General features: G+C 38.1%; 1 protein-coding gene across 2 annotated transcripts in view; it reads right to left on the bottom strand.

Moving 5' to 3' along the window:
* The window catches only part of DZIP1 (DAZ interacting zinc finger protein 1), a 39,583-nt gene that overhangs the window by 3,497 nt on the left and 23,566 nt on the right, over window positions 1-12,520 (bottom strand). For both annotated transcript variants that reach the window (XM_081299243.1, XM_081299244.1), the window contains 6 exons: window positions 8,668-8,807; window positions 5,276-5,438; window positions 4,849-4,981; window positions 4,241-4,294; window positions 2,595-2,788; window positions 1,328-1,461 (listed from right to left, as the gene is read on the bottom strand). In XM_081299243.1, the coding sequence (XP_081155369.1) occupies window positions 1,328-1,461; window positions 2,595-2,788; window positions 4,241-4,294; window positions 4,849-4,981; window positions 5,276-5,438; window positions 8,668-8,807 (818 nt within the window). The remainder of the gene's footprint in view (window positions 1-1,327; window positions 1,462-2,594; window positions 2,789-4,240; window positions 4,295-4,848; window positions 4,982-5,275; window positions 5,439-8,667; window positions 8,808-12,520) is intronic.

Genomic DNA, 12,520 nt, shown 5'->3' with positions numbered 1-12,520 from the left:
TGTTAGAACTGGAAACATTCTTCTCTGATGCAGCAGAGGAGCTTGGGCCTACCCTTGACTCAAGATTCACATACATCTTTGAAGCATCTCTCTACTGACTCCAGCTCCACAAAGGACTAATCCCTGAAAAGTCCCTATTTTATGTCCTCCCTATTTTATCCCTGTCACACAAAGGTATGAGAACAGTCCCTAGACTTGGATATGGAGGCCCCAAAGTCTAGCCATTCACATTTCTTTGTCCAAGTCATGTAATATCTGCAAGCATCAAACATGACAGAATTTTGATATTTTGATGAACATATGATGCATTATTACAGGTTGGATATCCCCTAGCCAAACTGCTTACACCAGAGTGTTTCAGATTCTATAGGTTTTCAGATTTTGAAATATTTGCATAGACTTTACCAGGTGTGAACATCCCTAACAATCTAAATCCAAAACAGAAATCCAAAACAATCTAAAATCCGAAACTTTTTTGGCGGGGGATACTGGAGATTGAACACTGAGCATGCTAAGCACAGGCTTCACTGCTGAGCTACATCCCCAGCCCAAGTCGGAAACTTTTTGAGTGTCAAGTGGGTGTTCAAAAAGTTTAATACTTTGAGCCAGATGTGGTGGCTCCCTATAATCCCAGCAATTTGGGATACTAAAGCAAGAAGATCTCAAGTTTGAGGCTACCCTCAGCAACTTGGCGAGGCCCTAAGCAACTTAGCAAGACCTTGTCTCCAAAGAAATAAAAAGGGTTGGGGATGTGGCTCAGTGGTAAAGGGCCCCTGGGTTCAATCCCTAGAATAATAATAAAATAATAATAATAATAATAATAATAATAATAATAATTCAAAACATTTCAGATTTTGGATTTTAGATTATCACTCCAATATCTTTGATTCTTTTTTTTTTTTTTTTAAAGAGAATTTTTTAAGGGGCTGGGGTTGTGGCCCAGTGGTAGAGTGCTCGTCTAGCATGCATGAAGCACTGGGTTCGATTCTCAGCACCACATAAATGTAAAAATTAAAATATTGTGTCCACCTAAAACTAAAAAAGAAATATTTAAAAAAATAAAAAATAAAAAAAATAAAGAGAATTTTTTAATATTTATTTTTTAGTTTTCAGCGGACACAACATCTTTCTTTGTATGTGGTGCTGAGGATCAAACTCGGGCGAGCGCGCTACCACTTGAGCCACATCCCCAGCCCACATCCCCAGCCCCAATATCTTTGATTCTTAAATGCAAAACTGAGGTGAAAAATCTTAATCTCTACTATATTAATAATTATATTTTATCAAGATAAATTAATGTATGTTTAGTAAGTAAAAGTGACTTTACCTTTAGTTCTTCTTGTAATCCTTCTTTTGCAACAAATGCCTCAGCCACATTAATCCCACCAACTGGCTTATTCACATTTTTTTGCTGTGAAACCATCTTTTCAACTTTTTCAGTCAGTGTTTTAATGGCGGTTACTATGGGAACAACAGAAATTAGACAGACAGGTCGTTAAAAATTGTATCTATCTCCAGTTCCAAAATAACCTTACAAGCACCTTAGAAAGAGTCTAAGCTCTGTACATAATTACATATTATTAAAATAAAATTAGCTGATATATTTTGGGATTAAAAAGTAAAGAAAAATACTTTAAAAAAGTCATGATCCTCCAGGCAAGAAGCTACAAAAGTTTTTATTTTAATCAAGGACCAACTCATGTAATAATTATATGGTCAGAAACATTAATTCAGTGAGGTAATCTGTGTGAATGGAGTATTTAAATGGTACCTTCCAAAACAATATGAGTTACTTTCAAATGCACTGGTTATAGTTTACATAACTATAAGGACATACAAATAATAATAGCAATATATTTAAAATATATAGTTCCTAAGTTACATTAAACAGAATTATTTCTCTTTAGCATGTTATCAGCAGACATAGACTGGGACCTTGTCTTTCTTTAAAATCATCCTCTCTCCAAAAGGCAGTGCAGTGTATTAGAACAGTACCAACAGGTTGAATTCTGTCCCCTCAAACTCATATGTTGAAGTCCTCACCCCTAGTACCTTAGAATGTGTGACTTTATTTAGAGGCAAGGTAATTAAATGATGGAGGTTGCTAAGAGTAGGCCCTAGTCTTTGTGACCACTGTCCTTATAAAAGTGGGAAATTGGGACAGAGAGGCATGCATGAGGGATGATGATGTGAGGACACACGGAGAAAGTGGTCTTCTACAAGCCAAGGACAGAGGCCTAGAACAGATCCTAACCTCATAAGGAGCTGAACTTGCCAATACCTTGATTATGGTTTGCAGCCTGCAGAATTGGTGACACAGGACATTTCTGTAGTCTAAGTTGCCTAGTTGTGGTACTTTGTTATAGGAGCACTGGGAAACCAATATAGCCAGGTACCCCCAATTCCTGCCTCTCTTTCAACTAGAAGACAGCTTGGCCAATAAGTGCATCCACCTTCCTTAGGCAGCACCTCTAGACAAGACCCAGCCTTGCCTGGTGAACTTTCCCAGTTCATACTCCCTGTATTCGGTGCCCCCAGCTGGGAACCACTGTCCTAAATAATTTCCAGAAGGTTCTCTGGTGATAAAAGCTTACCTGTGGGCTTGGGAGAAATGTCAGAGTCCTCCATTTCGCTTCCCTCAGTCCAGTCAGTGTCACTTTTGATGCTGCTCTTTCCATAGCTAGTCTTGTTGCTTTTAGAGGACTGCACGGGAAGTAAGTCTGGGGACATGTATGCCTGGATGAGGTCATCCTCATCCACCTCTTCCTCTGAACTGAAGGGAGGTGTCCTACACAAAGCGAAACCAAAGGACTTACAAACCATGAGCCTCTTAAAGTGGTGGGAACCTTCTCAGAAAACTCCCAGAGACAACAAACTAACCCCGCATGGCCACAGACAAGACTGTGGTGAGGCCCAGGAGCCTGTGGGGGTCACTCCAGATCCAGACCTGCCAATCGTGTGCCACAGTTGTCAATATGGACTGAAGTTACAGCCTTTTTCCTCTAAACCCAAGTGTGCATTCTTAACAGTCTTAGTTTTTACATGCCTAAGAAAAACATTTCTCAGCAAAGGAAAATCATTTCCCACAAGAAAACTCTAAAAAATTATTGTTTTTTACACATACAATCTCATTTATATTATCACCTGAAATATCCCAGTTTTAAAGTGAAATAGAAGTTCTGAGTAGTGTTTGTTCATTTAAAGAAAGAATATCTATAGAGTACCTAAATTCCAGATAACACATTGGTCTTGTAAAGGTTGTTTCAGTCATGAAAAAACCTCATCCCATGGAATTACATTCATGAAAAACACTTTGGAAAGATGAATCATTATTTTCTCTATTGTATAATTCCTCATTTATGACAACGGTAGGTATCTCCAGAATAAGGCAATAGTGATGAAATTCAATTACAATAAAATTAGTCTAATTCAAAGTAATATAACCTACAATTTATTGAGTACCCTCCAGGGCCAAGTGCTGAGCCAAGCTCTTTTTATTTATTTTCATTATTTATTTCTGTGGTACTGGGGCTTGAACCCAGGGCTTTGTGGATGTTAGTCTAGTGCTCTACATTGAGTGGCACCTGTAGCCCTTTTTATTTTTATTTTGAGACACAGTCTCACTAAGTTGCTCAGGCTGGCCTCAAACTTAATACCCTCCTGCCTGGGCCTCCTGAGTAGCTGGGATTGCAGGTGTGCACCAGTGTATCCAGTCCCAATTTTATTTTGTAAAATTATCCTGTGAAAAAGACAGTATTATGCCATGTTACATAACTTTTTTTTTTTAAGAAAACTGAGGCTTAAAACAGTAGTCAACTGAATCCATGGCACACAATTGTTAGGTGATAAAGCAAGGATTCCTAGTATCCTTACAGAACTAAATAAGATCTAGGGTCATGGTCAAGACCCCAAGGAGCTAGAACAGGAAAATAATGTGTGAAACTTATACTGTCATGGATCTGGCCATTAAAACCCAATACTATCCATTAGATTTAAATATACTTGTCAAGAAATTACTCCACACTAGCTGGGGGAAGGGGGAATACATGAGAATGACAGGTGTGGCCCCTCATCACGGAGACCATGATGTGATAAGTTCTGTTCACACAGATAATAACCGATAAAGATATGCCACAAACATACATATATGCTTAACCAACTCTAAGATAGTAATTTACGATGAAAGGAATGTCCAGTAAAGAGAGTTGTTAAAATGCCCCACACGGGCCCCCGTACTCACGTAACAGACAATGACTTTCTGGGAACAGGATCTTCTATGACATTTTTCTTAATTCTAAAAAAAAAAAAAAAAAAAAAAAAAAAAAAAAAAAAAAAAACCAGCAGAAAAATATTTATAAAGTGTGTGAGTGAATACTACATTATCAACAAATTTCTATGGAATTGGTGATTTGTTGTGTTTTACTTATGTCAACAAAGGAGAGCAACTATTGCAGATGTGATTCACTGTTAGGGACTCAACATTTATACCCACCAAATTCACTTGTGAACACCTGATCCTCAGTGTGGTGGTATCTGGAGGTAGGAACTTTGGGGTAATTAGGCTTAAATGAGGTGGGAGCCCCATGATAGACTTACTGCCCTGATTAAAAGAGGGATATCAGAAGTTGCTCTCCACCACATACGAACACAGAGAGAAGGCAGCACTCTGCAGGGCTTGCACACAGCCCTTGATCAAACATGACCATGCTGACACCCCTCAGCCAGAAGTCGGAGAAAGTAAGTTTCTGTTGTTTAAGCCACCCAATCTATGGCATACTATTATGGCAGCCCCAGAAAAAAAGGCAAATAATTAAAATATATATATATATATGGGTTGAAAATACTCACTTTGGAACAGGAGCAGTTCTATCAGTATAAACAGGTCTTTGTCTAACCAATATTCTGTTTTTGGGAGGAAGCTGGACTGCTTTGGGTACTTCTCCAGTTGAAAGGGTTTCCATTTGAGAAATACTGGGCTTATCTGGAAGAGAAGTATCATTCATGAGTCTCTGTGGCCTTTATAATCAGTAAGTGAAAAGCAAAATGTCACGGTGCAACACTGTGGTACCGTGGGAAGAAACAAGCCTGTCTCTGGGGTCTGTGTCCAGACTCTAGGGCTTATTTTTTAATTGTGAAAGACAGGGCACTCAACAGTACAAATAGTAAGAGAGTTGCCTGTAAAGTATCAGCATTTGTAAACTATTTAGAATTGTGGAAGGTAGTTAAAGTAAGCTCCCATACATGGCCTTGAAAAGGCATTTGGTAACAGGCTCACCTGTAAAGAGTAATCCTCTCTCCTCAATTTTACAGCTGACCTGATGTTCAAGGAATTCTCGAATTTCCTGAATGTTGGGCATTTGTCTTTCTCTCTCATGTCTTGCTGAATGCACGGTTTTCAGCACTCTATTCAAGTGCTCACTAGGAATACCACGGATATCCTGAAGGAATAAGATTCAACTGTTATCCTGTGATGTTCTCATTCCACTGGGTATGTCAGCATTTACTTTGCCATCAATGTTTCAGTTCATTCTTCCTGGGCTCCAGCTGCACATACAGTGTGTGTGCGCATGTGTGTGTGTGTGTGTGTGTGTGTGTGCATGCACACACGCATGGGCACATGTGTGCACATGTCCATGGGTCCTCCAAAATGTAACACTGTCCAAAAGCAGCTCCCATTGCACTTGGGCATGTCAGGTTTTTGTAGACTGTTTATGACTGGTTGGCCAATGACATAAGGCCATGTGAGAAGGACAAAAGAGTCCACCAAGGCAGGAGGAATCCCAGGGAAGCCATAAGAGGAACCAGCAACCAGAGAAGGCTACAGAGAAGGTTGAAGAGGAGGCTGAGCTGTGCCCTGAGGGAGGGGTGGAGTCAAATAAGCAGAAACTAGGAGGAATTTCCAGATGGGTAAACATGGGGATAGGATACCTTGTGGGGCAGACTGGTGCAGGAGCAAAAACAATCAAAGCATGCTCCACAGGCTAACAAAGGCCTGGGTGAGGAGGCCAGAAAGGAGGCTGAATGCCAATGTGAAAGGCTTAAAGGCTGTCCCACAGGGAAGAGAAAGTCATCAAAGGTAGCTTCAGTTAGGAACTAGAATAATTAAAGAGGTGAGCTGAGAAAATTAATCTGGATTTGATGGTAATCTAAACAGAAAAAAACTAGTTAAAGGGCTCTTTATTTAATAACAGTGTCTTACACACACACATCTTCCATCTTCATCTCCATCCCCCCTCTCCTCCTTCAAAGCATTACATCCTTCCCCATCCTGGGAAGTGGCCCCACCATTCACCCTTGCCCAAGACAGAAAAATCTGTCATTAGATTAAGTGCCACCTCCAATAAGAGATCTTCTCTGATCTTAGTTATTCCACCAACCCTACCAATTCTTCCTCACTTCTCTCCATACTGTCTGTGGTCAGAGCTCTACCATGTTATCTCTCTGTCTTCCTACACCTATGGCTGGATAGAAGGACCTAACGCTATACAAGTGTCAATACTTCCTAATTAATATGCAATTTAAATCAGAATCCCAACAGGGGTTGGTCTGGAAAAGAAGATATTTCACTGGAGAATGAAAAATGAAACAACTGCCATGAAATTTTTGAAATAAGACTAACGAAGCAGTCATCGCCTACAGAAGACATTACAACACATGCCAGAGATGCTCCATGAAATCAGAATGGTCTTGGCAAAAGAATAAAGGGGGGTGGGGGCAGGAACAACTAAAAGTCCAAAATCAAATCCAAATATATAAAGAAATTTCCTATTTGTAAAAATGTCATTTCAAATAAGTGGAGAAAGGAGGGATTACTCAACAGATGATACTGGGAGAACTGATCCAACTGGAAATAAAATCAGATTTCCAAATCACTGTTTCCAAACCTAATTCTTAAATACCAGATAAAGGAAAAGCAAAACAAAACAAAGTAAAAGCCCTTTCTAAGCATTAGGGATGAAACAGATTTTTTTTAAATTATCTTTTGACGAAAGGAAATGTGTCAACTAAAATTAAAACACCAAAGCTATATGCAGACAACTAACATGAAAAATTGTCTCAAGAAACAATTCACATAGGAGCTATAGAAATTCCATGAATGTCTTTGATTCCACCACCTAAGTGTGGTCAAAACTCACCTAAAAGACTCTACATGGAAATGAAATGGAGTGACAGTTCTAGGAGTGGGTGAAAGATGTGGAGCAAACAAGCTCTTGCGCACGGTTAGGGACAATATGGATTAGAAAACTATTTGACAGTACTTATTATACCAGATATATGCTCACCCTTTGACCCAGCAGCTTTATTCCTAGACATATATCTAAGAAATAGAAATATTTTGATGGCTTATGTTCACCAAAAGACATGTACAAAAATTAATAGCCAAGAATAGTCCAAACTGGAAACCTAAAAGTCTATTAGCAAAGGAAGAGATAAATGACAGTTATTCATACAAGAGAACACTACAACACAATAAAGAACAAACTACTGCTACTGAAACAAGAGATATGAATCAGACAAATCATAAGTAAAAGATAAAAAATACTACACGGTACAGGATTCTGCCTATATGAGATTCAAGAACAAGCAAAATCAAGTCAGAATATCTGTCACCTTGGTTCGCAGAGTAAGAGGTGATACTGATGAGGAAAAGGTAAGGGGGTCTTCTTCAGTGTTAAAAATGTTCAATCTCCTCATCTGAGTGCTGGTTACAGACCAAACACATATATATACATGTATACACACATATCCACATGCATACAAATCCATATATAAACACATAAATAGAAAAGCATGAAACATAAATATATTCACGTTTCTTCATATATATCTACATGCACACATACATGTATACACAAATGCATATACACATATGTATGCATTCATATCTATAAGACACCCATGCACACACACATATATCTGCATACAAATATCTACATAGACATATTACATGCATGGTGTGTACACAATCCATGTATAAAATAAGCACACATGCACAATGCACATGTGAATACGTATGTACCTATGTACATGCCAACGTAGCCTTGATATTTCTGCATATACACACATTGTATATCCATGTGTATGTAGGAATATATATATATATATATATATATATATATATATATATATAGGTATATAGGTCCCCTGTTATTCAGTTTAGATATGTGCATTTTATGTATGTCAATACAAATGTGAAAAGCAAAAGGAGTTTGTAGGTATACATGATGTACTGAAAATATTCAATCTGGCAACACCATGAAATACAATTCATCCATCCATCCAGCAAGTATTTACTAAGTGCTGATTTTTTAATAGGCAATGATTTGGGGGGTTAATATCAGAATGTAGGCCATAATTGTCCTTATATAAACCCTTGTGCCTTCCTTTCTAGTTGTACCATGTTAATAGTTACTTAATGACATTTCTGTAAAATGGAGATAATAATGTCACTTGTTTCAGAGATTTGTTTCTCTGTTTAAATGATTAGGATCTGTAAAGGTATTAGGCACAGCTATGCTACCCAGGTGTCCATGGAAGACGGGGTGGTATTAGCCTCTGGTCTCCAAATGTGGACAGAACTGACATGCCTTCTTTTCTTTGATTCTTCCTAACTAAGAAACCAAAATATAACAAACCAGTAAGTACTCCCAAATTGGACGAACATACGGCATTAATTCCCAGGGTTTCAAGTTTCTCCATCAAGCTCTGCTCCAAAACTGTTCTTATCTCCTTCGTGAGGGAGGGGTTGGTCTTCAAAGCTTTCTTTAAATGTGTCTTGTTATTTAATTTCTGTTCATTTTCCCTTCCTGAAATAAAGGTTTTTTTTTTTTTCTTAAATGAGTTAAAAGAGAATTAAACAAATGCATTCAATCTCCAAGCAGAAATGGAAAAAAAAAAAACCCACTTAAAACAGCAAGTAAGCATTTATTATGTCTCAGGTTTTTGGACATTTTACTCTTGCAGTACAACATATCAACAATGCTTAATGCTATACCTCCTAAAACTAATTTAAGTCTGCTTCAAAACATCAGTGTCTTTAAAGACTCTTGATTGCTTAGCCAAATTAAAGCTAAATAATATAAGAAATGGAAGCACAGTAGAAAATTTTATTTACAGGTTTAATGTTTTATCACTGGAACTATTTCACTATTTCCCAAAAATTTAATCTCTAAAGTTTAGTTAGAATTGATGCATCATCTTCTAAAGAAAAAAGCCTAATTTACTTTAGATCAGCAAAAATTTTAAAGTAATAAATTTAGTAGAAGTTCATACCAAATTTCAAAATGTAATAATTATTATCTCTCTCAAAATATTTTCCCAAATGAAAAAGATACTAACAAAAGTCTTAGGAAAAGTATTTTTTTGTTGTTGTTGTTTCAGACAACCCATAATTAAAAACCAAGAAGCTACAACAAACCACATTCTCTTCACTTGTCCTTCCCTATTCTACTTTTCTTTCCTTTTTCTTTTTTCATGGTGCTCGGGCTGAACCCAGGGCCCTGCACATGCTAAGCAGATGCTCTACCAGTCCATCCTATTCCACCTTTACTCCTAGACAGTTCAAAAAAGCTTAGAGAAGGGGACAAATGGTGTGACCTTTGCAGGCCAGAGGCTTGACTAAGGAGACCTTGGCTGAAGACTTAACTAAGGAGACATGACATTTGGCAGTTCAGACCCCATGTGAACGTCCAAAGCCAGATATGGGAGAAATATGTCAACTATACTATCATTCTGAAGTCAAATCTCCAAGCAGGGGCATTTATCCAACAAGGGCCAAAGGAAAAAAAAAAAAAAGCCACAGTCCAGCCCTGAGAAACACTCTTCCACTGGTAACCACAGCACTCAGTTTTGCAGAAGATCTTGAACAAAATGCCTTTTGTTTAAGATACTTTCTAGAGACCCATTCAATTCCAGTACTAAAGAATTTCTGGTAAATTGGTAAAGTTTTATTAAAAGCAAAATTGGACAAATCACTATTTGTACATTCAATAGGAGGGAAAAAGAAAAGCCCTGCACAAAGACACTTTTATATACTTTGCTATTCCAGCCTACTAAACTGCAATTAAAAATTATATATGATTAAAAGTCAGAAGTCATCTTTAATTTTAATATCCTCAACATTCATGCTGCTTGACTAACCACCAATGTTTCAAAAAAAAAAAAAAAAAGTAAGCACTTCTGTACTAGGAACTGACGGACAATCATCAAAATCTAAATAGCTTAGCTGCAGCCAATGTTATTGACTATGTCTTCTAGTTGGTCATCGCAGTCTGCAACCATCAAGGGCTAAAAATAAAAGGCACCTAGAAAGAGACTGGGGTCACTGAAATAGATACAAACCTGACCCAAACTGCAAGAATAATTTATTGGCCAGTGTCTCAGATATAAAAGGAAGAAACATGGCCTAAACAGAGGCTCTGGGCCATGTTTACTCTGGGATGTGGGTCTTGTGTAAAAATTAAGCAATGTCTACAACTGCTTAGCCACATTTTTTAAAAGAGTCCCAACAGCCTTTGTTATCAGTTGTTGCATTCATTTGCTAAAGTCTGGAGTTACCCTCAAACCTGATGACAAGTTCATTTCAATGATGTAAGGTAAATGAACTTTTCCTTTTGTCCTCAAACCCACTTTATATATTGGTGACTGCTTTGGGAAGCCCTTGGTAGGGATTCTTTCAAGGCTGAGGCTGGCTGATGGGAGCAAGAGAAAGAATGTAGAATGGACAAGGGAAAAAAAAATTAAAAAGTTAGAGGTAGAATTAATTGCTTAAAAAAACAACAGAGGTGAAGATGTTAGTTAAAGCACATATTGCTCACCAAGACCAAGACAAAACTTTCCAGAGATCAGCATTTCCTCCCATATAAAATTTATTTTTATTTTTTTTTCCATATAAAATTTAAACACATGTGAGCAGATGGCCAGGCAAAAGCACAACAGCCCATACATGTGATCAGTTACACAATACATACAACAGACCATTCATGATAAGAAAGTAATTATAGTGCAAAGTAGAATTCCTGAGTTGCAAAGGGCTTTATCTACTAACTAGCAACAAACTTCCTTATTTTTCACAAGGAGATCAGACTTCCCCAAAGGCCACCCAGCTAGTCTTGCAAAGCCATACCAACTTCCCTTTATTTGTTCTTTGCTTTAAACTACAGAAAGCAGAACATCTGGATTTTAGTTCGAGCCCATTCACTATATTCAGAAACCTGGGGCAGCTTTCTGACCCTCCTGTGTTTCAAGTTTTTGAAAAACAAAATAGCCTTTAAAGATCCCTCCTAGTTTTCACACTCCAATATCCTAAAAAACAGCAAAGCTGAATGTGCCTCTACACAACTGTCAAAAAGCAAATACACAGAAATGTTCCTGTGTTGAGTTACCTCTTACTAACAGCCATACTGTCTTTTGCAAACTACTGTCAAAATCTAGCTCTACTAGCGTTTATCTGCAAAATGGCACAAGCTGAGGAATTTATTGATGGCGATTAATCTGTTACCAGCATGCAGACACCATAGAGGTGCTAAAAGGAGGCAATCACTGGTTTTCTACAGCACTTGGAACTTGTATGTTTTCTGAGGTCCTGAGCACTTTCCTGTTTCCCATCAGATCTGTGTCTAAACACATGGGGGGTGGCAAAGATTGTATTCTTTCCCAGTCCAGTTCCCCAGCAACCAGTGATGGCAACACTGATGCCCACATGGTAATGACCAATGATGTCTGCTAGCAATGATCTGAAACTTATATTGGGTCGAAGAACTCTAAGAGCATAAACAGGATGATGCCATGGGTAGAACCTGGAACTGCAAGTCAAGAGAGCCATCTGGGTGTTGGTGGAGAAGTCACAACTCCTCTTGAAGACCTCACTCACTTGTTTTTTAAATGCACTAACTACAAGTTCTGGTTTTGAAATTAGGTGACCCTTTCTGTGAACCTCTGAACACATTTCCCAATTTCTTCAAAGAAAAAGGGATTTTATGTCTTGGACATATAACAATACACAAGTAGAACAGAAGAATATGTTACTTGCAAGTAAAATGATACATCATTATTCAGAACTCAAATAGGGTAAAATTTGTTCATCCTGTTTCTAGGAAGCCAGCAGGGATAGTCGAAAATCACTTAAAGACAATGTTTTAAAGCACCATTTTCTTTTACCTATAGAGCCAGTGGCTGTTACTCAGTCCAGCTAAATGCTGTCAAGTGGACCATGCACCCCAAGGTTTCCATTTTTTCAAGAGATGTCAGAAATTAAGATATTCATGCAAAATAATGGCAACTGATAGTAAAATCATTTCCAATAGTGTAGCTCAAACAAATATCAGCCTGTCCTTGCAGGCCTCAAGTTCAACATCTGGGCTGTGGCCATCCTGAAGGCTGCTCAAAATAATTGCTATCGGGCTCGGGATGTGGCTCAAGCAGTAGCGTGCTCGCCTGGCATGCGTGGGGCCCGGGTTCGATCCTCAGCACCACATATAAACAAAGATATTGTGTCTGCCGAAAACTAAAAAATAAACAT

Source organism: Spermophilus citellus (assembly GCF_964194105.1).
Source record: "Spermophilus citellus genome assembly, chromosome: 1".
NCBI lineage: Eukaryota > Metazoa > Chordata > Mammalia > Rodentia > Sciuridae > Spermophilus > Spermophilus citellus.
The sequence above is the reverse complement of the archived record's forward strand: the minus strand, read 5'-3'. Positions and strand labels throughout refer to the sequence as shown.